Genomic DNA, 26,967 nt, shown 5'->3' with positions numbered 1-26,967 from the left:
CAAAGAGCAAAATTAAGGCCTTCTTGCAATAATTTGGCTTAGGTTCTTGGCCCATTTCTGGCTCCCAGATTCTTGATCCATTCAATTCTGGAAGCATACCTGAATTTTTGCTGTAGTGTATTTTTACCACGTTTCCCATCAGAAAAAAAAAATGGGAAAATGACCATAGTCTCACAGTAAACACTTCTTTTAAAGTGCTATGTCCACCTAGACTACACTACAAAAGACAGTGCTATGAGAGCTTATGAGCTTATGGGTAAGAGAAGAAGGCAGGCTAACATGGATGATACTCTTATGAGTGTTTACTACAGGTCACCTGATCAGGATGAAGAAGCTGATGAGGCCTTCTACAGACAGCTGGAAGTCGCCTCATGATCACCAACCCTACTTCTCATGGAGACTTCAACCACCCTGATATCTGCCAGAAAGACAACACAGCTAGGTACAAACAGTCCAAGAGGTTCCTGCAGAGCACTGATGATAACTTTTTGACACAGGTGGTGGAGGAGCCAATGAAGAGAGGTGTGTTGCTGGAGCTTGTACTAACAAAGAAAAACTGGTTGAAGATGGGAAAGTTGCCCCTGTGCTGACCATGAGATGCTGGAGTTCAGAATCTTGCAGAGAAGAAGCAGGGCAATAAGTAGGATTACAACTGTAGGATTTAGGAGAGCAAACTTTGGTGTCTTCAGGGACATTCTTGGAGGGATCCCATGAGTTAAGGCCCTAGAAGGCAGGGGGGGCTGAGAGACCTGGTTAATATTAAAGCATCACTTCCTCTAAGCTCAAGATTGGTGCATCACTATTAGTCAAGCAAAGAAATGGATGAGCTAGGAGCTCCTGGCAAAACTCAAACAGAAGAAGGAAGTATGTGGAGTATGTAAAAGGAGACAGGCCACTTGGACATAGGAACATTGTCAGAGTATACAGGGATGCAACAAGGAAGGCTAAGACCCATTTGGAATTATATCTGGCAAGGGATGTCAAGGACAAGAATGGCTTTTCCAAATGCATCATTAGTGAAAGGAAGACTATGGGCCTGCTGCTGAATAGGGTGAGTACCCTGGTGACGTAGGACACAGAGAAGGCAGTTACTGAATGCCTTCTGTGATTCAGCCTTCACTACTAAGGCCAGCACTAAGGAATCCCAGGTTCTGGAGACAAGAGAGAAACTCTGGAGAAAGGAAACTTTCCCTTTCTTGAGGAGAAATGGGTTATAAATCATTTAGGCAAATTTGATACTCACTTATCCACAGTCCCTGATGGGATGCACCCATGAGTGCTGAGGGAGCTGGCCAATGTTATGTCTAGGCCACTGTCCATCACCTTCAACAAGTCATGGAGAACAGGAGAGATACCTGAGGACTGGAAGAAAGCCCATGTCACTCCAGTCTTCAAAAAAGGCAAGAAAGAGAACTACAGTAATCTACAGGCCAGTCAGCCTCACCCTCATGTCTGAAAAGATGATGGAACAGCTCATCCTGGATATCATCTCTGAGAATGTGGAGGAAAAGAAGGTGATTGGGAGTAGTCAACATGTATTCGCCAAGGAGAAATCATGCTTAACTAATATGATAGTCACCTATGATGGGATGACTGGCTGGGTAGATAAGGGGAAAGTGTTGTCTACCTTGATTTCATCAAGGCTTTTGACGCTGTCTCCCACAACATCCTCAAGTAAGCTCAGGAAGTGTGGGTTAGATGAGTGGGCAGTGAGATGGATTGAGAACTGGCTGTGTGGCACATCTCAGAGGGTTGTGATCAGCAGCAGAGTCTAGTTGGAGGCCTATACATAGCAATGTCCCACAAGGGTACAGGGTCTAATCCTGTTCAACTTATTCATCAGTGACCTGGATGAAGGATGGAGTGCACCCTCAGCAAGTTTGCTGATGTTACAAAACTGGAAGGTGTGGTTGAAACATCAGAAGTTTGTGCTGCCATACAGAGGGGCCTTGACAGGGTGGAGATGAACCTCATGAAGTTCAACAAAGCCAAGCGCAGGGTCCTGTACCTAGGGAGGAGTAACCCCATGCACCAGTACAGACTGGGGGCTGACCTGCTGGAAAACAGCTCTGCAGAGAAGGACCTGGGAGTCCTGGTGGACAGCAGGCTGACCATGAGTCAGCAATGTGCCCGTGTGGCCAAGTCAATGGTATCCTATGGTACCTTAGGAATAGTGTTGCCAGTAGATCGAGGGAAGTGATCCTCTCCCTCTTCTCAGCCCTGGTGAGGCCACACTTGGAGTATTGTGTCCAGTTCTGAGCTCCCCACTACAAGAGAGACCTGGAGATCTCCTCTGGAGATGTTCTAAAGCCAACAAGATATGATCCCGTTCAATGTTCTCTAGGTGACCCAGCTTAAAGAAGGGGGTGGAACCAGTTGATCTCCAGAGGTCCCTTCCAACCTCATCCACTCTGTGACTGTGCAAGTGTTCAATGGTTTAACCTGATGTGCATTCCTGTGGTGTTATTCATTTGGCATACAATAACAACTACTCCGCTAGTGAAATTCCAGGCTTAAAAATGAAGAAAAGTCCATTCAGGCTTGCACAGTGAGAACTGAAGCACATTTCAGCCCTTTCTTCCTTTAGTGTCTTTCAAAAGTTTTTTCAGCTCTCCTATTTACAGAGATGCTTACATAAAATAGGCTTTAATAAAGAAACTGTTTTAAAAATAGATGTTTTAACTATAGATGTTTTCTTTCTCAAGTACCCTCTTCCTTTCAGAAATTCAGCATTGAGTTGACCAGTTCAAACACAGTATATGTCCAGGTTTATGCCTAGATGATTTCTGAATAAAATGTACTTATCTAACATAAACATTACCAACTCTGACCATTAATCCAACAATCTAACATGCCTAATCTATATCAAGTTAGTTTCTTATATTCTTTCATAAACTTAACATTAAATATACTTTAAACCAAAATTATTTGCATAATGTCATACTTGATCTTCAGGTAATAAATACCCCTACTGTAGTTCCACAGAAAGGCATTCACAGAATTTACTGAAATGCAGATATCCAGTTCCATAGCAGAAATTTAGAAGTAATGATAAATGAATAAAATTAACAGTATCTATTATGCTTCAGGAAACTGAAGAGGGCTAGCAGCAGTAAAGCTACTAGAAATACCTGATAAATTCCAAAGCCAGCTCATAGTGCTCTTTCTGAATGAATAAGAAAAAACAATAAACATGAAATTGTTCCAGTTATTTTACAAATTGAACCTGTATTAAGTTGCTAAATATTTCTACCAGTCGGCAAATACTTTTGAAAATTTATTATAAATGCTTTCTATTTTCTAGCTACTTTTTGTCTTTAGGCTTTGTGTGTACTCCCTAGCATCTGAGACTGAATGGGATGCATCCCAGAGGAGGATGCATCTAGCAACTTTTCTTTCCTTTTGTAAATTTTTTTTTCAAGTTTTCTGTCAAATTTTTGCCTTTTTTTGTAATTTCTCACATAGATGGTTTCTTTGTTTTGGCTTCTCTTTATTTACTCATGGAGCATCCACATCCTTTTCCTATTATCTATCTGTTTAACTAGGATCCCTGTGTTTTCAACAGTAGTTACATTCCAGCTTTGTATGACATGGTGTGTTTGAATTTGTGCTACTGACCCACATGCCAGACATGGCATTAATTTCAATTAACAGTGTATCTATAACAGAGATATATAGTATTACATCTAAGATAACACCCTAGATGTTTCAATTGTAGTCAAACGGGAGGAATGGACCTAGTACCTAATACATTGTCAGTGTCTCACTATTGACCATAATGTCAGTCTAGGTCACTAGTTTTGGTAGAGACTTTTATATGCACCTAATTGGAAGATCCTTAGAAATGTATTTTTTTCTGTTCTTTCTGCTGATCATTTAAGCTCCTTTTCTGAAGACAGAGAAGCCCCAGAATATCTTTTGATGCAGGCCGCTATCCTCTTATTTTTGTCTGACTTTGGCCAGACAAGTAGTGTCCTGTCCCTCCATATTAAGCCATGATGTGAGTCTTGGAGACTGCTACCAAGACTGATAGCTTAGGGAAAAAAACAGTTCTGTCACTGTGCTGCCTGTCCAAGTGAATGTAGCCAGCTTCCATGCAATTCCTGAGGTGGGAACAGTCAACAGAGTGTGTTTTCCCTAGAACTCATGCAGGACAGATGGAAAATGCTGGAAAATGTTTCCTTGATGCTTACCACACTGATATGCAGAGCTTTTTGCAAACCTGTGCCAGATGCTACACTGTACAGTTCAAACCTACTGTAACATTTACTAGAGGCTTTCTGCATTAGCTGTTTTTGTAAAAGTCACCGTCACCCACACCCAGGTAAATACAAATGTACACTGATTACTAGCTGGAATTCCCTTCAGTGTGAATGTACATGGAAATACCGCTTGAAGATTGAAAGAGAAGTTATCAGCAACTGACTTCTTGAAGGTGTAGAGTCCACGTCTCACATCTCACCCTCCTTCCACCCTCTCCTTGCACCCTTCCAGAAACCTAGTGGGATTTGGACTGTGCAGCTAATAAGAAGCTGCAAAGGCCATTGGGCACCTCCCAGAGGTGCCTGTCACTACTGCAAGAGGAAAAGTTATCTTATTTTCACTATAGGATGTAGTCGTTTACTGCACCCATGAATTTTGCATGTGGAAAAACTGGTTGCTGATAATATATATGTATTTAATTTAGCAGAGAAAATATCATTCAAAGTGAAAAGTCTGTTCAATTCTTTCTTTTTTTTTTTTTTTTTTCCTGACTCTTCCTTGATTCAATACAATTTGCATACTGTGGCACTCATTATGTCTGTGTCAAAGACTTGGGGGCGGTGTGGTGGTGGGGAGTGTTATATAAAATCCCACATAAATTTGCAGTAACGATGTGGTCTCAGTTATGAAGAAAACTGTACTGTGAATGTATTTTGGTGAATGTATTTCAGGTGGGAATACTATTAAAAGGTGCATAAATTGCCTGATGTAGCATTTTTGGGACCATGTTATTAAAAAAGGTGAGATATGGCATTCTGATGTATCCTTCACATCATTTAAATGGCTTTATATTTGTCAACACAGCTGTCGATAAAATTTCATTGCAGTATTTCATTTTATCACTTGCAAGTTTATGGGGCTACTTGAGTTTTTATTTTATTTTGTAAATCATGGACTATAATGAGATTTATTTTTTTTTATAATAATTTAAAAAGGAACTATCCTGTGCATTCCTTGTTCTAAGAACAGTTCTTCCAGGCCATCCTGCTTACTTCCTGCTTCCACTGACCTGAGTAATTGCATCTGTTTAGGTCTGAAATAGGGAACTGCACAGTGAAACAAGTAGTTGTGCAGAGCTTTAGAAAACATAGCACCAAAACAATGTTAACAGGCAGAATACTTATTTAAGTTGGGTGTTTCGCAGCAGTAAAAGAGGAAGTATAGAATTTATTTTGAGTAAATGCAGGTAATGCTGAATTGTCAGTGCTCACTCTGTGGATGTATCTTTTCTGTTGAATTAGGTGGAAACAGCAACTGATTCAGATACCGAGAGCAGAGGCCTACGGGAATACCACTCTGTTGGGATACAAGTAGAAGATGAAAAACGGTAATTCAAGCACATACAAAAATCTGTAGGCTTTCATAAAACAAAGCGCATTTATAAACAGTGTTAATAACAAACATCTGGCAACTTCTGCTCCTAAATAATTCATAAAGCCAAATTTCTTGTATGCATGCTGGTCATTTGGTAAAATTTGTAGAGAATATTTAGCAGTTGCTTATCATTCAGTTAACTTTACAGTTTTAATTGGAGTGAAGGAAGTGAAAGTTTTAAATTAAAGTGGTGCATTAATATCCTTTCATTAGTTGCAGATCAAAAACAAAGAGATGTATATTGGGGTATTCTTTTGATAGGACATCCTGTACTGATCCAGGCCTTCCCAGGCCTCCTAGGGAGATACAGTGGTTAGGATAGTATCTTTATCCTAAGCTGGAATCAGCTTCTATGCTTGTTCAATCTTTACCTAGTTTTGTAAAACTGATGGCCAATGCACTAACCCACTGGTTGGTTATCCCTGGCAGGCACTGCCTGTTAAGTACCGGACTGGGACCATTATCTCATTTCACGGCAGCTGTCAGACAGTATCTGTCTGCTAATTGCCTTTTACCAACATTGACTAGAAGTAATTTGAAACAATAGACCTAGATGTGAAAAGATTTTGCAAATAATCTTTGAGCGTCTATCTACCTTTATAATATAAATCTTTTCTTAAATGTCATTATTCTTGGCATGTTACAATAGAAAAGCAAGATTTAATGGTTATCCTATGAGGTTGGTAAAAAAAAAAAAAAAAAAAAAAAAAAAAAAAAAAAAAAGAACTCTTAAAACTGTAGCTTTTTTTTTTCAAAGAATTGTTAACAGTCCTAACTTAGCAGATTTTCATGTTTTATCTAATTATGATCATTAATATTTGGATTTTTTATACATATATTTAGCAGTCTTCCACCAGGAGATGCAACCCCACAGTTCTGCTAGTTATTTCCAGTTCATTTAGTAATGATACATGGTATTTTGTAGTAAGAGAATAAATCAATATTTGCTTCCAGAGATAATTTAAATGATTTTCTTTTGTATCTTTGCTAAGATCAATGATGCCACTATGCTTTTTGTTTTTTCTCTCTGCTGTTACTCACTGTCTTATTTTAGTGGAATATGCACAAAGAAAAATATTTAGCATAAAATACAAGGAGAAAACTAGAATCCATCCATTGAAATACTATTCTGTGCCCTGTATAAACATATATGACTTTATATGACTTCTTAATACCTTTCCTTTCCTCCTTTATCAAGACATGGAAGATTTAAGCGCTCAAACAGTGTAACAGCAGCTGTCCAGGCTGACCTGGAGCTGGAGGGCTTTCCAGGACACATCACCATGGAGGACAAGGGACTTCAGTTTGGCTCGTCATTCCAGCAGCACTCAGAGCCCAGCACCCCCACCCAATACAGCGCAGTGAGAACTGTACGGACACAGGGACTGTTCAGTTACAGAGAAGATTACAGGACCCCTGTTGACACCTCAAACCTTCCACCACCAGAACCCTGGCTAGAGCCAGCCATTGAGACAGTAGAGACTGGTCGAATGTCTCCTTGTCGACGGGACGGATCTTGGTTTATGAAGTTGCTGCATACTGAAACTAAGAGAATGGAAGGATGGTGTAAAGAAATGGAAAGAGAGGCAGAAGAAAATGATCTTTCTGAGGAAAGTAAGAACATCTTGATATCTTTTCTTACAAATGCTTGCTAAAAACTGTTAGGATAAATTGATGGGGTGTTGTTTTTCCTTACTCATTTTGCAGTACCAAAGACACTCTACAGAACCATTAGATATAGGCCCCCTGTCCTGCTACTGACAGTGCACATTGGTCTTTGCCAGAGTAAGGTTTTATGGAAGCAGTTGAGGAGCCAACTGCATAGAGTCAAGTGCAGGATCAAAGCCTGGCGTTAGATACAGCGTGAGTTGGGCAATAGCTCCATCTGTAGCACCAGCTCTGGCACATTCTTCTCACTCACTTCTGTGGCTCCAGTGCTTGATCCTTTGCCACAGCACACAAGGTGGTCTTTTGTGAAGTTTTTTTTGTTTGCCATTTTTCTGAATCCTGAGAATCTGTCTCTTATTTTGAACAGGCATTTTAAACATGTTTTCATTCCTGTAGAGACACTAGAGACTATCATAAAGGGGCCATTAGAAGAACAGGAAGGAATAGGCAAGAGCAGTAGTTAAAGTACTTCTTCAGTTACAATCCCACATAGTTCAGCAGCATTTTCTTATTATAATTTTATCACGAATCATTATTATTCTCTCACTTCCTGTGGACACCTTGAAAGAAGTGATGGGAAAAAGTGAAAAATAATGTAGACTATTTTGGAACAAGATCCAAGCCAGCACTAATGATAGTAATACATCAAAGTGGTCCTAGTACTCAGTAGCCAGCTCCCTGTGATTCCCTCTGAGGTCAATTATCCTTGTTCTCCGGTCTTAGTTTTATAAATATTTCAATCCCTGCCAATCTGAATTATTGTCTCAGTCCAGATTTTCTCAGATCACAAATTAGTTCATATTAAGTTTTCTTACTAGCATCTTTTCCTACACTCTTACAAATCCATGCATCACCTCTGAGTATTCTTTCCTGATTGTCTTCTTTCCCCCTCAATGAGTTCTTATTTATGATCTACCCCCAGGTCTTGGGCCATGCCCGCATGGTCACTAAAAGGCCAATTTCTATTTCTTGCACTGACCTTTTCAGAAGAAGGAATATCTGTATTTTTACCTCATCATTTCCATCTTACAGTCATATTTCTGCACTATATTGTGCACAAGTCTGCCCTTAACAAGGTAGCTTTTGGGGTGGGAAAGAGCATAAGGCTGTTTTTCTTCCTTCAGCCTCCAGTGCTTTCCAGAATTTAGCTTTTTGTCATCATTTTCATTATGGCAGATATGAGCTGAGAGTCCTCTCTTTGCATTGATAACATGAAGACTTTATTACCCTCCTAGGTGCTGTTTAAGTACAAATAATAAAATATTTTGCTTTGCTTAGCTTGTGTTAGGATTCCCAAATGTTATTTCATAGTGGTTATTTTTAATGCTTATTTTTACCATATACATCTTATTTTTGTATTCCCCAAATCTTTGCACTGCTAAATACTGACATTTCTCTGCCATCATTAAATATCCCAAAGCACTAGCTTTCAGTGTTGCCTGGTACTGATGTGGGGACATCAGTGCTTGTGATCATTTGCTATCTCCTTTCTTTGCAAGCTCTTCCTCATGCTCAGCCATAAACAAATTTGCAAACATCTGAAATTGGCAGTGGAAATGTTCTCGGGTCTTCCTCATTCACAAACACAGGTAGGGTGTTAGTGGTATTATTCTCTAGAATCTGAAGCTGGCTACGTGTTATGTTAGGAAAAGTCGGAGGACCTGATTTTAATTGACCACCAATTTCTGGGTGAAGAATGACCCTCCCTTCCACCATGTAAAGTTACACTTGCACTCCAGAAATACCCTTAAACACTTTGCAACACCTAGAAGTTTTCAGAAAATTGTAGAGAAGAACTTGAAGGATAAGACAGAAAGACAAATTGGACTTTGCTAATTTTTATTAACATTCACAGTTAGTGAGACCCTTTTAACCTAGAATCATTTCAGAGAACACAAAATGGAATTTCAGTATTTTCTATTTCCTCATTTGCAGAGTGACTCTGTAAGAGAAAAAGAAAGGGCAATTCCCTCACATGTAGATACTGAAATACAACTGAAATGGACTTTTGCAATTCCCTTTTTAACATAACCAAAATAGGTTCATTTTCTATGTTTGGGGGAACAATCTGGCCTCCCTAATAGGTTAGAGTAGGAAGTATAAAATAGATCTATATAGCATAAATGAAATAAAATGCTTGTCTTCAGCTGTTTGTCAAAAGTGACACACAGACTTCTGCTTTTCCATCTTATGTGATTCATTTCAAGAGATACTCCTAAAATCATTTCCGAATTACATTATCTTTGAAATGGTAAGCCTTCGCTTAATATAGCTAACATCAAGCAAAAGGAAGTTATCAAAGAATTATTTTCACCAAGGGAATGATCATTTTAAAATTTCTGCTAGATGCTTTTTTCCTGTTGAGTAGTCTCTGACACATTTTGTATCCCCTGTTTAAACTATATAGGTTGGAAGGTATGAATCCATAAGAACTAAAGTTTAATGATATCCCTCCATGAAATGTAATTTGACATATTTAAGCATTTCTCAGTTCGCTGAAGAAAATACTCAGAAATACAGAAGCCAGAAGCAACTAAATATGTTTTTTCCATCTTTCAGCAGGACTACTGTTCCCATGACACTTCACAGCAAAGTTTGCACATTCAAACTGTCATTGTTAATGCTGAATCATTCTTTTTTTTGGCCATGGTATATTAATTGTACCTGAAGAACAAATATAGCTTTGCATCTCAAAGGAGAAGGCTGTCTTTATGCTACCACTTCACTTTTGTTTTAATCAAAGGAAGAGTTAAAACAGAGCTGCATTTTAGAAAACAATTTCATTTTCTGTGTTAGCACAATAGCCCTGAGATCACAGAAAGCTGTCTGATTGCTGTATTGATTTTTTTCTTTCACTGTAGCTTTTCTCCCATAATGTTGGTTTAAGATCTTCACTCATCAGGACTTAGAAAGGGAGAAGATAATCACTGCAACAAAAATAACCTAACCTCTCACACTTTCTTTTTGCAGACAGTATTTTTTCATTTGGTCAGTTGCCATGAATCGTATTTTGGAGTCTCTGTAAAGTTCAAGTGTTGTCTGTGTGGGCTGTTATTTGTGTTCTCAGTGTTTATCAGAATATATATATATATATAATATATATATGGCTGGAAGTGTTCCCAGGGTAAGCTATCTCATCATTTGCACCAGCAGGGTGCCTTCCAGCAAAGATATGTGTTTCTCAAGGGTGCTGACTGGTGTTTCAGTTTTACACCCTGAAAATTGTATTTGGCTATTGCTGGCGTGTAAGTGATGACAAGAAAAATGCTCCAGGTTGTCACACTACAGCTACTGAAGACACAAAGGGCCAGGACTCTGCAGCCCAAGAGCTGAGCTTTATGCACTATGTGATGGGAGCAGGGAGACTTGCACAGGAAGCAGCAGAGCCTGCGAGCCCAGAGGGGAGCCACAACTTGCAGGGTCAGGCATGATGTGGCAGAGGGAAGCAGAAGACATCACAGGCTCCCAAACACCACAGATTCCTCTACTGAGATATTTCAGTGTGCAGGTCAAATGGAGAACTGCCACCCAGACTTTACTCTCATATCAAAATCCTAAGATAACAAAGCACAAAAAAAAAAATAATAATAATAATCTTAGAACAGAGTCTTTAAGCCCAGTTTAAACCATACCAGCACAAAGAGGTTTTTTGCTAATATCTTTCTTCTGCACCATTTTTAGGAGCTCTGCTGGCACAGCTATGCTCTATTGAAGTAAAGTGATCTCTAGTGTATCAGGCATTAGCAAGACAGCGTAAAATATCACCTTTCTCTCCCCTTACCCCTTCATTCCATGGATGCTGAATTGTCTTTGCTAATCCTCCGGTTGGTGTTTCCAAAGTACTGCAAGGGGTTTAGTAACACAGAACTGTAGCAGAAAAGGTAGAGTTAAATCTCACACACTTTGGAAAAAAGAAACCTCACAACCAATTTATTTCAGTACATTCATAGTTAATCATCCATAAAAGCTTTCTTAGGTATTTGACCAAATATAGGTTATCCTTTAACCAAAGAGAGATTACTGACATCATTTCCTAATGCCTTTCACAACTCTATCCTTCAGAAAATATTGAAATTGACATTTGGATTGTTGTAAATAACTACAGAATGTCTTAATTTCCCTGAAACAGTAGTTAAAATCAATACAGGACAGTCCCATAGTGAGGAACCCAAGAATTCCTCCTAGCATTTGTATTGCTGAGCTTAAAGTTTCTCTTCTCTGAACTCATCTCCATTAGGGTAAAAATTGAACGTGCACAGAGGCTCAGGGATCACAAGGATCCCATTGCCATACCTTGACTCCAGAACACTACAGACTGATGGCTGTGCTGTTCTAAAATATCATCTCACTCCAAACATTATGCATTTATTATTATGCCTGCCTGCTATGTTGCCAGTGGAAAAGATGCATATTTTAGACAGATTTAGGCTTAGTATCAGAAAAATTTAGGTTTACAGATTGCACAAATATTCTGGTTTACATGTTAGGATGATGAGCTAAGTGACAGAATATTCTTTCAGGCATACTTTCTCATGTTGTGTGTAGAGCGATTTATTTACAATCTTAGGAATAAAAAAGAAAAGTAAAGAAAGAAAAAAAAAATGAAAAAGAAAAAAAAAAAAGCAACATGAAATGAAAATTTAAAACTAAAAACTAAAACACATCATTTAAATAACACTAATACCAGAAGCAGACTGATTACTATAGTTTCTCATTACAGTGGTGCAACTGAGCAAAGCTTTTAACCTGTCAAAAACAGATTTATAGCATCAGACTATATGTCTTGGTTTGATCAATATAATTCTAACTTTTCTTACTCTGCCTTTGTGATGTGAAACTCTATTCAGTTATATGAGTCTGTAGCATTCCTCACACAATACAACATGTATAAATATATATTACTTGCAATTTTCTTGTAATATGCTTATTGCAGGGGAAAAGACACCATTGTGTTAATTTTCCATGTTGTATACAGGGAACTTCTACAATTGTTATCCAGGATATAAATCCTGAGTCTGCATCTACTGCAGTCACAGTAAGAGTTTTGTGCGTCTTCAGAGTAAAACTCATACGGGACCACACAACAAAAATAGAGTGCTTTATGTGCTTCACGGAGCAGAATTAAGGTGGTATGACTCTTTCAAGTGAATATAACATTATCTTAAGGAGGGGAGAAGGTATAGGAATTATATGAAAATTATATATATTTAACTATGTTGGTTGATTTTATCATCATTTATTTACAAGCAAAATCTTTGAAGCATCACCAAACATCTCAATCTCTCCAGTCTCTAACATTCATCATTCCTTCATGGAGATAATCAATCTGCACTCATCAGAATAATTCCCCAATGCATGAAATTAATAACAAGACTTTGGCTGTCTATTAATATTGTGCTAAAGATTATGAATTGAAGTGTTTTAATACTTTAATTTAATTACAGCAAAGCAGAGTAGCATGAATATGAGAGATTCTAACTTCTATGTTTTATTAAGTCTGATTTACTTATTGAAATGGAAATAGAGTTAGATCTTTAGTAAATGGTAGGCCTGTAATTATACATGTGTATTCATCACTCTTGGAGCCTTTTTGAAAGACTGCTCACCAGTGCTATATGCTGCTTCAAAACGAACTTTATTCCTGGCAGTGGGGTCCTAGTTCTGCAAGTTGTTTAAGCCTGCCATCTGTAGAGTAGTTATGAGGGAACGAGGTTTGTTTAGCTTGGAGAAAAGGACTTAAATCGGGGTGTAATTACAGCTCTCCACTACCTAGTGGGTACAAACCGCGAAGGTGAAGGCAGTCTCTTCTCAGAGGTACACACTGAAAGGAGGAGAGGCAGTCGGTACAAGCTGCAGCAAGGGAAATACCAACTGGACAGAAGGACAAAACTCTTCAACAAGAGGGTGATCAAGGAACCCTGAGAGGCTACGATTTGTCTTCCTTGTGGGTTTCCAAAACTTGAGTGGAATAATAGTCTGACCAACCTGATCCTTGCTGACAGATTTAGGCAGCTTCAGGTGAAGTCAGAGAGAGGAACCAAAGGCACATGTTTCACTCTGGTGGTCTTCTTCTGGGGAACAATGGGGAACCTCTCTGCTTCATGAGACATGAGCATCACTCAGCATAAGGTTGCTTTCTAGGAATCTTCAGCATATAGCTGGACTTGGTGACACATGCAGATAGCGCAGAACCAGTGTCTGACATCCCAAATGGAGGTGTACCACTCCAAAACACAGCATAGCCAGTGCCTAAAGTCTTGTCTAGTCTGTCTGGGTTTTAAATCACAGATACCTGTCAACATGATCCTTCATGATAATGAAAATCAAGCAAATGTTTATTTAATTTGGGGTTTGGAGTAACCAAGAGACTCACTACAAAATATTGGTCAGATATAGATTCTGTCAAGATCTAAATTTCTGTGGTAGGGCCCAAACCAATGCATTTTCCTCATACTAAATGCTTGGCTGTGAGATACAGAATTCAGTGGAGGAAACTAAAACTGAGCTTTATTCCCTGTGAGACAAGCACTACAACCATCAGCCTACAGAACCATTCTCACTCTTTTTCTGCCTGGTGAGTAGTTGAATGGAGTGTGGAATAGCTTCAGCAAGGTGATGCCAGGGACCTGCTAGTGCAGAATTCCTCAACTTGGGAAAGAAGGGATTCTGACCCCACACTGGGAGTTTGTCCTATGTCCTGTGCTGTAGAGCATCCAGGGACAAGGAGGATACAAGTTTGGTCGACAGTTACATTTCTACCTTTGTTTAAAATGCTGACAAACAAATGAAAGTGATTTATTTCAGATCGAGTGAAACAATTCTTTTTAATTTATATTTCTGTGTGTTTTTTGGGGGGTTTTAACACCTGAAACATTGCTTTTCCTAAGCCAATGACTCTATAGAGGAAAGCAAGGGGTTTGGTAATCAAAAACCCCAAACCAATTAAAATGTTCTGTTTCATTTGGTCAGCTAAACTAAAACAAAACCCCAGTGAATTACTCATACAGCCCTGAAACACTTAACCCTTTCACAAATGGGTGCCACAAGGGACAGATGAATTATGCATGTTGCTGTTTAATTTAGTGTTGTGGCACAGCTGTAAACTGTTTATCTAACAGAAAACAGAATAGTGTTTAAGAAATAGCTTTACAAATTAATCTATGCTTTTAAAGTTATGAAATACATATGTTTTCACAGAAACTGAGCCTAAAACTTCTGTTTCTCTCTTGCTGCTTCTTGTGGTTAAGCAGATGTTTCACTGGTCTAGAGTAAGCAGAATTAAAATGTAACTATTACCAAAATATTTTTTTCATATACCACTCAGTCTTCTCATCTTCTTATTCAAAATAACAATAAAACTTTAAGCTCTGCAAGAATTTAACTTTTTTATATCACATGTTGCAGTCCAGTTTTATTGTATTGTAGCTTCATTCTACCCTAAGCCTCTTCTTTAAATTATTGATTTAGTTCCTTCAAACAAGCAGTCTGTTTAAATTAAAAGATGCCAGAGTATTTATTATGTCACCCCTATACCTACCTCTGTCATTTCCCTAAAGATTATTTAAAGATCAGGAAATTCTCTGGAAAACTCAATCTTGCATTGAAACCCCAGCTTATTATGCATTTTAAAATGTTGCTTTTTCAACATAGATGTTGAAAGGATGTGCAATTTGATGTAGGAAAGTATATGGCTACCAACTGAAGTCTATCCCAGCAAATGTGGGACTCTAGGAGAAGCTGGTTTTCTCAGGATAAGCCAGTCCACTTAGGCACTCTAGTCAATAGAAAGAGACATCTTCAGGAGGCGATTCATCACATCTAAAAACAAGTGCCTAACATGGGTGAGCTGATGAGCCGACTATTTCCTGTCTTTGATTATACATGTATATAAATAGAAATTTTGATTTAGAGAGCTAGTTCTTGGAAGCAAAGTGAAGTAAAACAAATTGGGTTGGTTCATTTCCCCTGTTCTTGTGTACACTGTAAATAACAAGCATACTGACTGGGGAAAGCCCAACAAGCCATGTGGGTTGGTTGTGATTCAGCAAAATCCTGGAGCACTTGTTTGTGTCCCACTCTGTCTGAACCTCCCATGCTTAGGTCTTCATGTATTTTCCAGGGTAGACATATAAATAAATTATGTTCCTCAATCAGGTCTGTATTGTAAGTTTATTTTTTTTAATAGTGGCTGATGGTGCTTAAGAGATGAGTCTAGAAAAGCTAACGGACTTTGGATGATAACTTAAAAAGAGCTTTAAGTTTGGTGACAACTTACTAGTTTCAATGTCAGTAGACCTGTTGAATCATTTGCAGTAATTATTTGTAGTTAAATGTTTTGTTAAGTCAGGATGCATTTGCAAAAAAAAATAAAAATAATTAAAAAAATAAATCTGGATAATAATGTTTATCACTGACTTTTTTTATGTTGTTGTTGCTGTTATTTACTTTAAAATTTAAGATTGTTCTCAAAAAAAAAATATGTGTATATGCCTACTTCAGGAAGCTGTCTGTGTTCCTTTGATTTTTTTCCTACTTTCTTAAGCAAACATTCTTGGTTGTTCTGAGTTATTAATATATCATTTACTATTTACAAAGAGTAAGATGCCACAGAGCTTTCCTATATCTATATCTTTTAAAAATATTTTATGTGTATAATCAGAAGCAGCAAAATATTTACTTCCAGTATAAACTAAGCTGTGATTTCAGCTACGTATTCTTTGAGCTGGCATTTACATTTACTGCCAAAACATCTATTCGTAATAACCTCTCTGTATGCTTAGTCCTAGGTAAGATCCGAAGTGCTGTTGGAAGTGCTCAGCTGCTCATGTCTCAGAAATTCCAGCAATTTTATTGGCTCTGTCAGCAAAATCTGGTAAGTGACCATGTCTGGCCATTCTTGAAGAGTTTATGACTCCTCATACTTAGCCTCATACTTAGTATTCTACAAAATACTACTATTCTACAAAATACTAATTTACAAAAAACTGTAAATTTTACAATTAAATATTTTTACTTCAAAGGCAACAACAGAAACTAATGTAGTGTAATGTAGTTTCTAATGTACCCAGAAAGTAGCATTCTGAAATGTCATTTTCATGTCTCACATTTGTCTTACTGTTCCTTTTTTTTTTTTTTTTTAACTTAATCTTGAAGTGTAGTGTTAGTACATTTTTTATCAAAGCCAACATGCACTTTCAGTAATTTTAGTCTAGTTGGGTGTTGTCTTTTTTTTTTTTTCTTTTGCTGTCTTTATTTAAAAATAAATAAAAAAAAAATGAGAAGGGAACAAATGCAAGTTTTCTGAGACATAATATTATGGCTTATTTTTGTAAGACCCTAAAATAGTAACAGTATTTCTGGTAAGAAAGGAGGAATTTTTCAAATTACAGTAGGCAGAGAATAGGAGGATACAGGATGCAGCTTTCTACCTACCTGAAAATAGGACTGATCTGGGAAACGGGAACATTCATATTGTTCATGAAATTGGGTTTTATGATTTGCACTGCCAATTATATATAAGATGTCCTAGGGCTAAAGGAACAGATGCAGTATATTACTTGTAGGAGTTACTGCTATTGTTCTGGAAGTTCATTAGACACTAATTTGATTCGAAATGTTATCTTCGTTAATATGACAGCACTCATCAGTGATGTAAACGTTGTAGCAAGATGATACTAAGCAATAGAAGAACATAATGCTTCTAGCTAAGGCTAGTGGTACAACACCTACTTTCTTTGGCTTACTTGAAAACGAAATGTAACTTTCACCTCTTGACTGTCCCTACACATCATACATTAAATGTGCTGAATTTTGTTACATGCATGACAGCAGACATGACCTATATATCTGGTTAGATACATTTCTTTTTCTGTTAGTATTTGCTACACAATTTTGAAAGCAAAAGTCATTCTGGGGAGACCTATATACTACTTTCCATCCTTAAGGTTAAACATCCAAAATTCCTGAAACTGTAGTCAAATATTACCGAGAATATCATGCCAAAAAAAAAAAAAAAAAAAAAAAAGGCCCACCTTCTGATATAAAAGGATAAGATATATAGTCCTCTTTAGGAGAGAATCCAATTATCCACTTCAAAGATTCTGTCAAAACAAGAAATTGAATAGCTATGACAGAATGACAGAGGAAATATGCAAAGTCAGGCAAGCAGGAGATGACCACATCAGTAGTATCAAATATATCATGTGTGCTTCTATTTATTCATGTTTTTGATAGTGAAAGAAGGAAATCTTCATCAATGCCTAGAAGTTTCTTACTGCAAACTTCAAAGTGTCTTCCATTACCTGATTGATTAAGCTATGCAAACTAAGATTTGGAGATCCTAACCTCCATTCCACTTCATTTATCTTCGAGTGGGACCAGCACTTGTGCTTGAGAGCATTGCTGTAATAACGAGAACATCTCCTGCTCTGCACAGCCATCGGCAGTTTGGAAGTGCTGACAATTCCTTACTGCAAAAGCAGTAGTAGAAATCTACTGCTTTGCAGATAACATGACCAAAAAAGGGCAACATTTTCTCTCCTTCTTGTTTGGATAATAAACCTTTGAACTCCTTAATGGCAGCTTCACCCAATTCTGGATATTTCAGCTCTGAATATTCTTCAGCTTCATTAAATCAGCAATGGGCTCTGCAGAAAGCAGCAACTGCAGAACTGGACTTCTAGCTTGTTCATGTTTTGAGGCTTTTCTTCTTATGCTTAATGGTAGAGGTTTTTTGTTAAATAGTCACTTAGTGCTTATCTACAGCAGGCTTTACATATTCTCCAAAGGCAGCATCTTGGTGCCCCATGGGAATGCTGGCAGATAGCAGCCAGTTTATGAAGTCCCCCGCTGGAGAACAACTAGTGCTTACAGGGCTACAGCACAGCAGTTTCTGTAACAGTATTCAACAACAATAACCATAAATGTACAACAGAGAACAACAGCATCTACTTTTGCCAACACAAAAATGCAGCAAAGTTTTAAGAACAGGAACGTACTTACTCGAACTGAAATTTAATCATTGCCTATGGATATTTCTAAAGGGTGACAGGAACTTCAGGCAACATATTGATGATGCTCTTGGTTAAGATCTCTCACTCAGAGTAAATTCATACAACTGGACTTTTTGTCAGGGAATGTAATAATAGGACAAGGAGTAATTGTTTTAAACTAAAAGAGGGTAATTTTATATTAGATAATAGGAAGAAATTCTTTACTGTGAGGGTGGTGAGGCACTGGCACAGGCTGCCCAGAGAAGCTGTGGATGCCCCATCCCTGGAGGTGTTCAAGGCCAGGCTGGATGGGGCTTTCAGCAACCTGGTCTGGTGGGAAGTGTCCCTGCCCATGGTAGGGGTGTTGGAACAGGGTGATCTCTAAGCTTCTTCCAACCCAAACCACTCTGTGATTTTGTGATTTTTATGAGAATCTGACTGACTATCTCTTACAGTATATGGTTCCCAATAACTACTAGAAAAAAAAAAAAAAATGAAAAAAAAAAAAACATCATTGATTAATGACTACTCCCTGCTGAATTATTCACATTATCTCTTGTAATACCCTGCTTTTTCTTTGAAGTGTCCTCCTCCATACCCTAGTCAGCACAGATCCTACTCAGCTCTTGAAATCATCTCTCGGTGTGTCACGGTTGCAGGCAAAAACAGAGCATCATGAGCATGGGCCAGGTAGTTTTTGCTAGCTTTAGGCTTCCTTCGGACGGAGGCTGCAAAGCTGAATTCCAAATACGATACAAATAAAAGAGCCACTTCTGAAAAGAAGCAGGTTTAAGGCACTCTTTCCAAAACCCAGTTAGCTGTAATAGTAATCATTTTTGCTAGCGTTTATCTACGGGCTGCGAATCCATAAGTGATAGCAGCAGGAGGCAGCCCTCTTGTGTCCGCACAATGCACTGCATGCTCCTGTCCTCCCTGCTGCTCTGGAAGCTGTGCTCTTCGTCATCAGGGATGAACAACGCACAAAGGTACAGAAGAGCAATTAGCCTTGATTCACAAGGCAATGACATTTCTATGAGTGGCATCATTTTGTGTCTGTTTAGAGGAAAGTGGGGAAAAGGAGACCAGGCTGGAGAGAACAGATCGCAGTGCAAGACAAATTGCTATGGGACTGTCCTGACAAATTTCATGCGGGGAGTTGGTTCCTGAAGCCTCTGATATTGACCTTTATTCAGTAATTAATACCACTGACACACACTGTAAATAGTTTTGGAATAAATTGGGATCTTCCCAATGCAGACATCTTCAGTGAACACTAATCTGGAGTTGCATCGTGTTTCCCAGAAGTCTGTTATAATCTGTACTGGAACTTCTGTTTAATCCCCAAACTTCCTATGAAATTAAAGTTTTTCTAGCAAGGTTTTTGAAGTGTATAAACTTTTAGGCAGTTGTTCTTGGGCTGGATTCCCAAAGGGTTTTAGGTACGGGTGACACTACACAGCATCATGCCCAGCTCCAGCCACTCAGCTCCCACAGTGGTCCAAACCCAAATTTAAGTAGCAGTTCCCAGTGTAAGACCACTAGGAGTGAATAGAAATGCTGGTTTATCTTTCTTCCAAGTTTTAGACAACTCTGTGGAGCTTTATTCACTACCTAAAATGTCTTCATCCATTAGATTCCAAGAATACAGGGCACAGAGCCTTGCTTCATCAATAACACCACAGTTTATTTATTACTCAGTAAATTAGGCATTACAGCTTTTGCCCAGTGAGGGGGAAATCATGAGCTCCTTTGGCCTGATTTCAACTGCATCTCTCCTAGCTCCATTGCAGAGACCTTCTTAACTACTTCCTCTTGCCCTGGGAGATTACTTCTCCATCATCTTCACAGAGATGTTTACCAGTTAAGCTCACTAAAGTGACAAACCTGTCTTCTTGAAGAGTACCAGTTCTCATAAAACATGAGGTACAGAGTCTGTATGCTACCTTTTAATGCAATTTTTATCCAGCATTAACGTTTGGTTAATCATCAGGTTATTAGCGCCACCTAATGCAGTACCTGGGAATAATACCTGCCCAGTTCCTGAGCATGATTCGACCCCATAGAGAACAAAATCCTAACATACCACCCGGATTTTAAAGTTTACACACATATTTGAAAACCCAAGACAATGTAAACATCGAATCCAGCACAAGTTGACAACTTCCTCGTAGTGTTGCTTTGTCTTCTCCTCAGCTATCACAGATGTAATTTTTAACCAGAAAAACTTCAGGCTTCCTGGAATACGAACCACATCCTCATTCCCTTTAATAATCAGCAGAGAGAGGTTGTCAGCATGTGCCAGATTTTAGAAATGCAGATCAGCACAGCAGATGGTGTTGAGGAGCTCTCCGTGCTGCACAGATGCAGAAAGGCTAGAACAGGACATGTAACTCGTTCGTGTTTGGGTTTTGTAGGAGGCACAGCTGCAGAGCATGTGTAGCCTTAGCCCTGAGCAGCACTGCAGCAACAGCATCTGGCACGTCTTTCCTGCCTCAGAGCACTTTGTTTAAAGCCTCCTGTTCTATTCATGCTCTCTCCTTTGTGCATGACAGGACCCGAGTGCCATGCCGAGACCAACTTCCCAGGACCTCGCAGGTTTCTGGGACTTATTGCAGCTCTCGATTGAAGATGTCAGCATGAAGTTTGATGAACTGCACCAGCTGAAACTCAATGAATGGAAAATAATAGAATCACCTGAAAGGAAGGTAAATAGACCATGGACAATACCATTTACTTCCCACTTACAGTACTGTGGTCTCCCTGTGTTAAATCCAGTAGTGAAGTGTGGAAGGTTTCTAGCCCAAAGATAGAAAACACCTACTGGTATAGCCCAATTTATACATGGAAACCTTCATCAGATATGAGGGGGGGTTATTTTCTTTTTAATAATGTTGAACTGAATTGTGTAACAAACAAAATTGATTTTGCTAAATCCTGTTTGTCTGCTCTATAACATTTGTGTTGAAATTATTTGGATTCACATTAAAAAGGCTACAATTGAAATATGTTCTGATTAATTCAGACTGAGGACAATAGCCCAATAATTCAATCAAGGTAAACTGCAGCATGCTGCTCCATTTGGGCCAGCTCAAACCTGAGCATTATGTTGCTTAATCCTAACCACAAGAGATGACTGGTGCTGGGCCACAAGTGAGATAAAAGAGTATGACAAAGCACAGTGCCGGTCAAACTAAAGCTTGACTATGAAAGTTTGGGGGAAAAGAGAATTTCTAGCAAACTGCCTGCACCTTTGTGGTGCAGCTTGGGAAACACCCCTGGCCACCAGGCTTCCAAAGCAGGTGGCACCATGGCCACGAGCACAATGTAAACCTGAAACTGCCTTTCCCCTTCCCAGAGCAACTCCCTGCCCTGCTCCCAAATTATCCCACTGCCCTTGCTGATTATTATATCAGTCAGATGAAGGCAGCATTTGGTTTGAGTCAGTACTGTTGGCCTCAGGTGAATACTTGTTTGGTTTGGGAGGAATTAGGAGGCATTTTGACAACTCTTTCATTTCTTCATGCTCCTCTTGGATTTTAATTTTCAGCCAACTGATTGGTGGATGGTGAGTTTGCAACTCTTGCTTACTAGTGACAATTGGAAGTAAGAAATTATTGTAGTGACAGCAACAGTGGTGTTCCTGAGAGGGAAATAATTAAAGGTGAAAAAAATAATAAGATGGGACAGCAGGAATGGAGTCCTTATGTTCCTGTCTAAAAACAGGAAATAAAGAAAATAAAGACTGGAAGAGCTGACTGTCATGGAGAACAGCATTTTAGGCTGCTGCACTGTTCTTGCTGAGTTGAGAACATTGAACTATGTTCTTAAATTTAACTCTAGTCTTGGATAATGCATTTTGGTAGTAGACTCAGAATTAAAAAAAAAAAAAAAAAAAAAGTAATGATGATTCTGCAAACCACAGGTGTATCAGTTCTTTTTTATTATTATTTGAATCCTGCTGTGCCTCAAATTAACTGTGTTCTCCATAAGGAACAGCCCATGCTCTGAACTATTACAACCACTGTAAGAAGTGATCCAGCAGAAAGATATATCATAATAACCATACAATACATATGAAGTTGTGGAATCTCCATCTTTGGAGATATTCAGCCAAGTATTAAATATGATGACAAAAAATGTGTTTTAACTTCAAACTTGAGTCTAATTTCAAGTGGGCTTTGAATAGAGTATTGTACTGAATCATCTCCAGAGGTCCCTTCCAACCTAAACTATTATATTATTATGTGATTCTGCAATATCTTTTTAAGGTCCTTATGTGATATTCCACAATCTATAATGGAGTAAAATATCAATTTCATACTTCAGAAAAGTTCTTGATATAAAACCTGCAGAAGTCATTTACAGCTACGTTGGTAGCAAAATCTGTTGACTCTCACTTTATAGTTTGCTAATTTTTCAGTATAATTTTCTTTAAAATGGTCCTGGCTGACACGGAGAACAATCAGCCCTATGTTTTCTCTCTGGTTGGTGCTTGCATGTTTCCATTTAGCAATTCATAGACGAGAGTAAACTAACAGACATGTATACACAGCTGCTATCTCATATCCAGCTGAGGCTAAACTCAGTATGATTAATTTAATTAAAAATTCTGTCCTGCTAATCTTTGATGGTCTTTTCACTTGATCAAACCACACAGATGCGCTGAATTCTTATTGGAGAGCCAGTGTGTGTTTCTGTTTATAATGAATGTAACAGTGTGTCAGCTGAAACTAAACAAATTTATGTGAAAGCAAGGTATGTAGACTGCATGTGTAGGACACCTCTAAGTACAGTAAAAGGAAGCATAGCTATCTGAAGGCACAGGATGACAGAATTTGTGCTGAAGTAATGGTTTTCCATCAGTGTTTCTAGAATGTGTAGCCCTTCAAGTAATCTATTAATCAGCTGATCTAAGAGCGCAAAGTGAGCATGCTTGATGTATGTAATGAGTATTTTGCTTTGTATGTCTTCAATTTGCATGTTCTGCTGATGGTAGCTTCCACACACCATTCACCTTGAACTCATTCACCTCCTATTGCAGGAAGAAAGAAAGGTTCCTCCTCCTGTACCAAAGAAGCCCCCAAAAGGAAAATTCCCCATCACAAGAGAAAAATCTCTGGACCTACCCGACAGGCAGCGACAAGAAGCCAGAAGACGGCTCATGGCTGCAAAGAGAGCAGCCTCTTTCCGGCAGAATTCAGCCACAGAGCGTGCAGACAGCATCGAGATTTACATCCCAGAGGCTCAAACCCGGCTTTAAAGACAGAATGCTGCAGAGTTCCTTTTTTAGACAAAATGCTTGTACAGTTTGTCACTTACCTGGTAATTTTTGTCTCATTCTCTCCACTAAATATGCCCTTGCTGTTGTGTTCTTTGTGCCATAAGCACAGTGGAATGCTTTTGATTTCCTCAGAATTTGCTGAGCTCACCGCAAGAACGACTTCTTTTGTATTTATTGTCTGACTTACAATCAGCTACAATGGATAGGGCTTGTTGAGACCTGACTTATCCAGTATATTCTCAGAGGACAACAAGAAACACCTCTTGAGATGGAACCCAGCTTACTTTTTTGTTATTTATATTTTTATAAAATGTGTGATAATTAGGGATAAGAATAACAAACTTATAAATGGGTGCATCTCACCATTCACTAGAGGCATTAGCTAATCCAAGTAGAAGGTGCTACAAATGTAAAGAGCAGGAAAGAAAGAACCCATTTATCTCTCTGACCTCCAGTTTCTTTTCCTAGAACCCAGCTAAAATATTTACCCATGTGCTCTGCCATTCTCCTCATCTTTGTTACTGCAAAATAACATTAGGTCTCTCATGTCATGTCAAGTTTCTGGAGATGAACAGGGATATCCAGCCACTAAAACTCCAAAGTTCATCAGAAACCAAGAAGCATACAAGTCTGGTGGTGTTGGGAATGCCCACTGAGAAACGTTTGCTGTTAGCAGTGTAACAACACTCTGAAACCTAAGCAAAATTATAATGCAAGAGGACTTGAGTGATGGGTGAAAGGAAAATGGAAGCCTTAAAAAGTTAGATCTTCTGTAGCAAGATGTGTAAAGAAAAAGTTATACTTACTCCTTTGGAACACTCATCGCATTTTTAACAGTTCTTTTATGTGTTAACGTTTATTTTAAGCCTTCTCTCTTTTATTTCAAGAGCTGCGCTACATGTAATATTTCAAACTCTCAAAATGTTATATCAATTGAGTTTCCAGGGTATCCTTGAGAAAAAAAAAAAAAAAAAAAAAAAAAAAAAAAGATAAAAAAAAGAAAAAAATCTTGCTTGTTTAAAATGCCAGTTGTGATGTTGTAAACAGTTTAAGAAATATGAATGTGAGTGGTAAGTATATCTAAGTTTAAATGGTTATGTTAAGGTAAAGGTGAACTGTGGTTTACAGTTGTATTTTTTTTAGAACTATTTTTCTATGCAGTATCACTTACAGCAAGACTAAGCTTCTTGCTTGCTTCAGACGTAACAAACATGACTCAAGAGAAAACTGATTTCCAGCCATGGAATGTAAGGAAAATAATGTATTTTCAAGCCTCTCATTATCAGAAGTGGTGACTCCCACAATTAAGAGGCTTTAAATCAAAACAAATTGAGATAGAATTATGCCACTTCACCTACCTTCCAGAGCCAACTGAGCAACCCAGCACTTAGAAGTCTTCAGGTGAAGACGCAATAAGATAAGTAACCCACAGACTCCGACTCCAAGGTTGGAACACTACTGAATAATACTTTAGGTCAAAACAATATTAACACAGTGAGACAGACAGTCCCATCTACTGCATTTCCTGTTTACCTGCTTTAACAAATGCAATGTATTTAGCCATAGGCAGAACAGCTATTAAATTATACTCTAGCACTTTGGTTCTTCACCTGACAAGCACTTTAAATCCGTGTCCCACACACCCTGCAGCCTGACAGATGACTGAAAACATGAATTATCATAGGTTATGCAGATCTGACATTGCTTCTAATCTGTTTCGGTTTGGTTCTGCTTTTTTATGTTGTTTTTCGTTTTCTTTTTTTTCTTTTTTCCTACAGTGCGTAGTACTAAGCATGAGTTCTGTCTTTGGAGCACAGCTAATAAAGCACGTTTAGCTTCAAGATAGGAATCTTTAGAGATGAAGTTTTGAGATGTTTCTGTGAGGAGAAAGCCCTGTAAATTGAGCCTGATATCTGGTATATACTTTGCCAAATAGCCTTAAACTATATTTGGAAGCAAAAACCAAGACGAATGTATATCCTTCAAAAATGAAAAAAAAAAAAAAAAAAAAAAAAAATCCCTGAAATATTCTTCTATAGACGAAAACATTATCTTTCCCATCCCTTGTGTTTTCACGGCATTTTCTATTAAGGAAAGAGCTGAATTCTGGGTAGTGTACAATATTGATACTACTTCTATATTTGTTGTACTATTTTAAATACAAATGTACTTGCAGACACTGGCATCTTTAGTGTCAAAAATTGATATATTATTTAATGTGGAGCTGCTAATTAGAAATATCCACATAAAACTAAAGCTAGTGTCTTTCCTAGTTTTAGGAAATATAAAATAGGCACACACAACTAAATATATGAAGCTGTTATATACATATATGGCAGCTGATACATTTTCTCTAATTTCCCTGTACATTTCACACTTGACTTACTTATTTGAAAACTCCCATCTGCAGGGACAGCTCATGTGATAAGACAAGTTGCATTTGATCCTGCCACTAATCAGACTTTAAAAGTCTGACAGTTGTAAAGACAAATCATTAAAAAAAAAATTACAGATGTGCTTAGATCCCAGTTGACCTAATAATGCTTACTTGGGGCAGTCCATCTAAGCTTTTAATTTAGAATCATATTTTCATTGTTTTTTGATGTTACAATTTTAATGGATGTTCTCAGGCAAAAATAGGCCTGCAGGAATGATGCCAACCCTGAATTTTACACTTCCCATGCCATTACAAGCAAATGTTCAACATAAATGTTGGATGCATATGATTTCTGTTTGCTCCACCTTTGTTCCAAAAAAACAACAATGGAAACAAAAGAAAAAGTATCAAAATTTAATTAGATGCCTACTGAAAGATTTGATAATATGTTATCTGTGCATGTTATATTTCAAAGTGCAATATATTAAATTCTTGTACAGGTAACATTCTATCATAGCGAGCAAGAAAGCCATTTCTATCTACATATTGTACATTTTGTTAGTTTAGAAAAATAACATTATGCTTATCATACTTGTGTTGCAAATAAATCAATTTTTTCAATCCCTGACATGAGAAACACAGCACATGGTACCTTGACATAGAAACAGATCGATTGTAATCTGACCCCACATCATAAAAATAGAGTTCAGTTACAAAACTAATGCAGGAGGAGCATAAATAAACATAAAGATAGAAAGTAGAATACTTTCTACTTAGAGACATCATGGAGTACATCCACACAGAACAGCTGGATATAGCAAAATAGTCTAGTATTTAATTGAACATTAATTGGACTTATATTTATTTTAACCAATGAAACTTATAGAAAGTCTATGTTCCTTTCTTCATTGCCTGTAAAACACAAGTATAATAAACAGAATTGTGAAAAGTTAAATAAAGAAAAAGACCTGACTGGTTGATATCTGCCATACTTATTTTTTTGCTTTGTATAT

At 38.0% G+C, this 26,967-nt stretch overlaps 1 protein-coding gene across 7 annotated transcripts in view; it reads left to right on the top strand.

The window, feature by feature from the left end:
- DLGAP2 (DLG associated protein 2) overlaps positions 1 to 24,528 on the top strand; it is a 474,554-nt gene extending 450,026 nt beyond the window's left edge. For 5 of the 7 annotated variants that reach the window (XM_032184995.1, XM_032184992.1, XM_032184993.1 and 2 more), the window contains 6 exons: positions 5,505 to 5,590; positions 6,836 to 7,251; positions 16,086 to 16,177; positions 20,849 to 21,001; positions 21,844 to 21,861; positions 23,338 to 24,528. In XM_032184995.1, coding sequence (XP_032040886.1) covers positions 5,505 to 5,590; positions 6,836 to 7,251; positions 16,086 to 16,177; positions 20,849 to 21,001; positions 21,844 to 21,861; positions 23,338 to 23,556 — 984 coding nt within the window. In that variant the 3' untranslated portion in view covers positions 23,557 to 24,528. The remainder of the gene's footprint in view (positions 1 to 5,504; positions 5,591 to 6,835; positions 7,252 to 16,085; positions 16,178 to 20,848; positions 21,002 to 21,843; positions 21,862 to 23,337) is intronic. The other 2 variants (XM_032184999.1, XM_032184994.1) reach the window with 1 other exon arrangement.
- The last annotated feature ends 2,439 nt before the right edge of the window (positions 24,529 to 26,967 follow it).

The sequence above is a fragment of the Aythya fuligula genome, chromosome 3, assembly GCF_009819795.1.
Source record: "Aythya fuligula isolate bAytFul2 chromosome 3, bAytFul2.pri, whole genome shotgun sequence".
Classification (NCBI taxonomy): domain Eukaryota; kingdom Metazoa; phylum Chordata; class Aves; order Anseriformes; family Anatidae; genus Aythya; species Aythya fuligula.
This window is presented reverse-complemented; position numbering and strand designations above follow the sequence as displayed.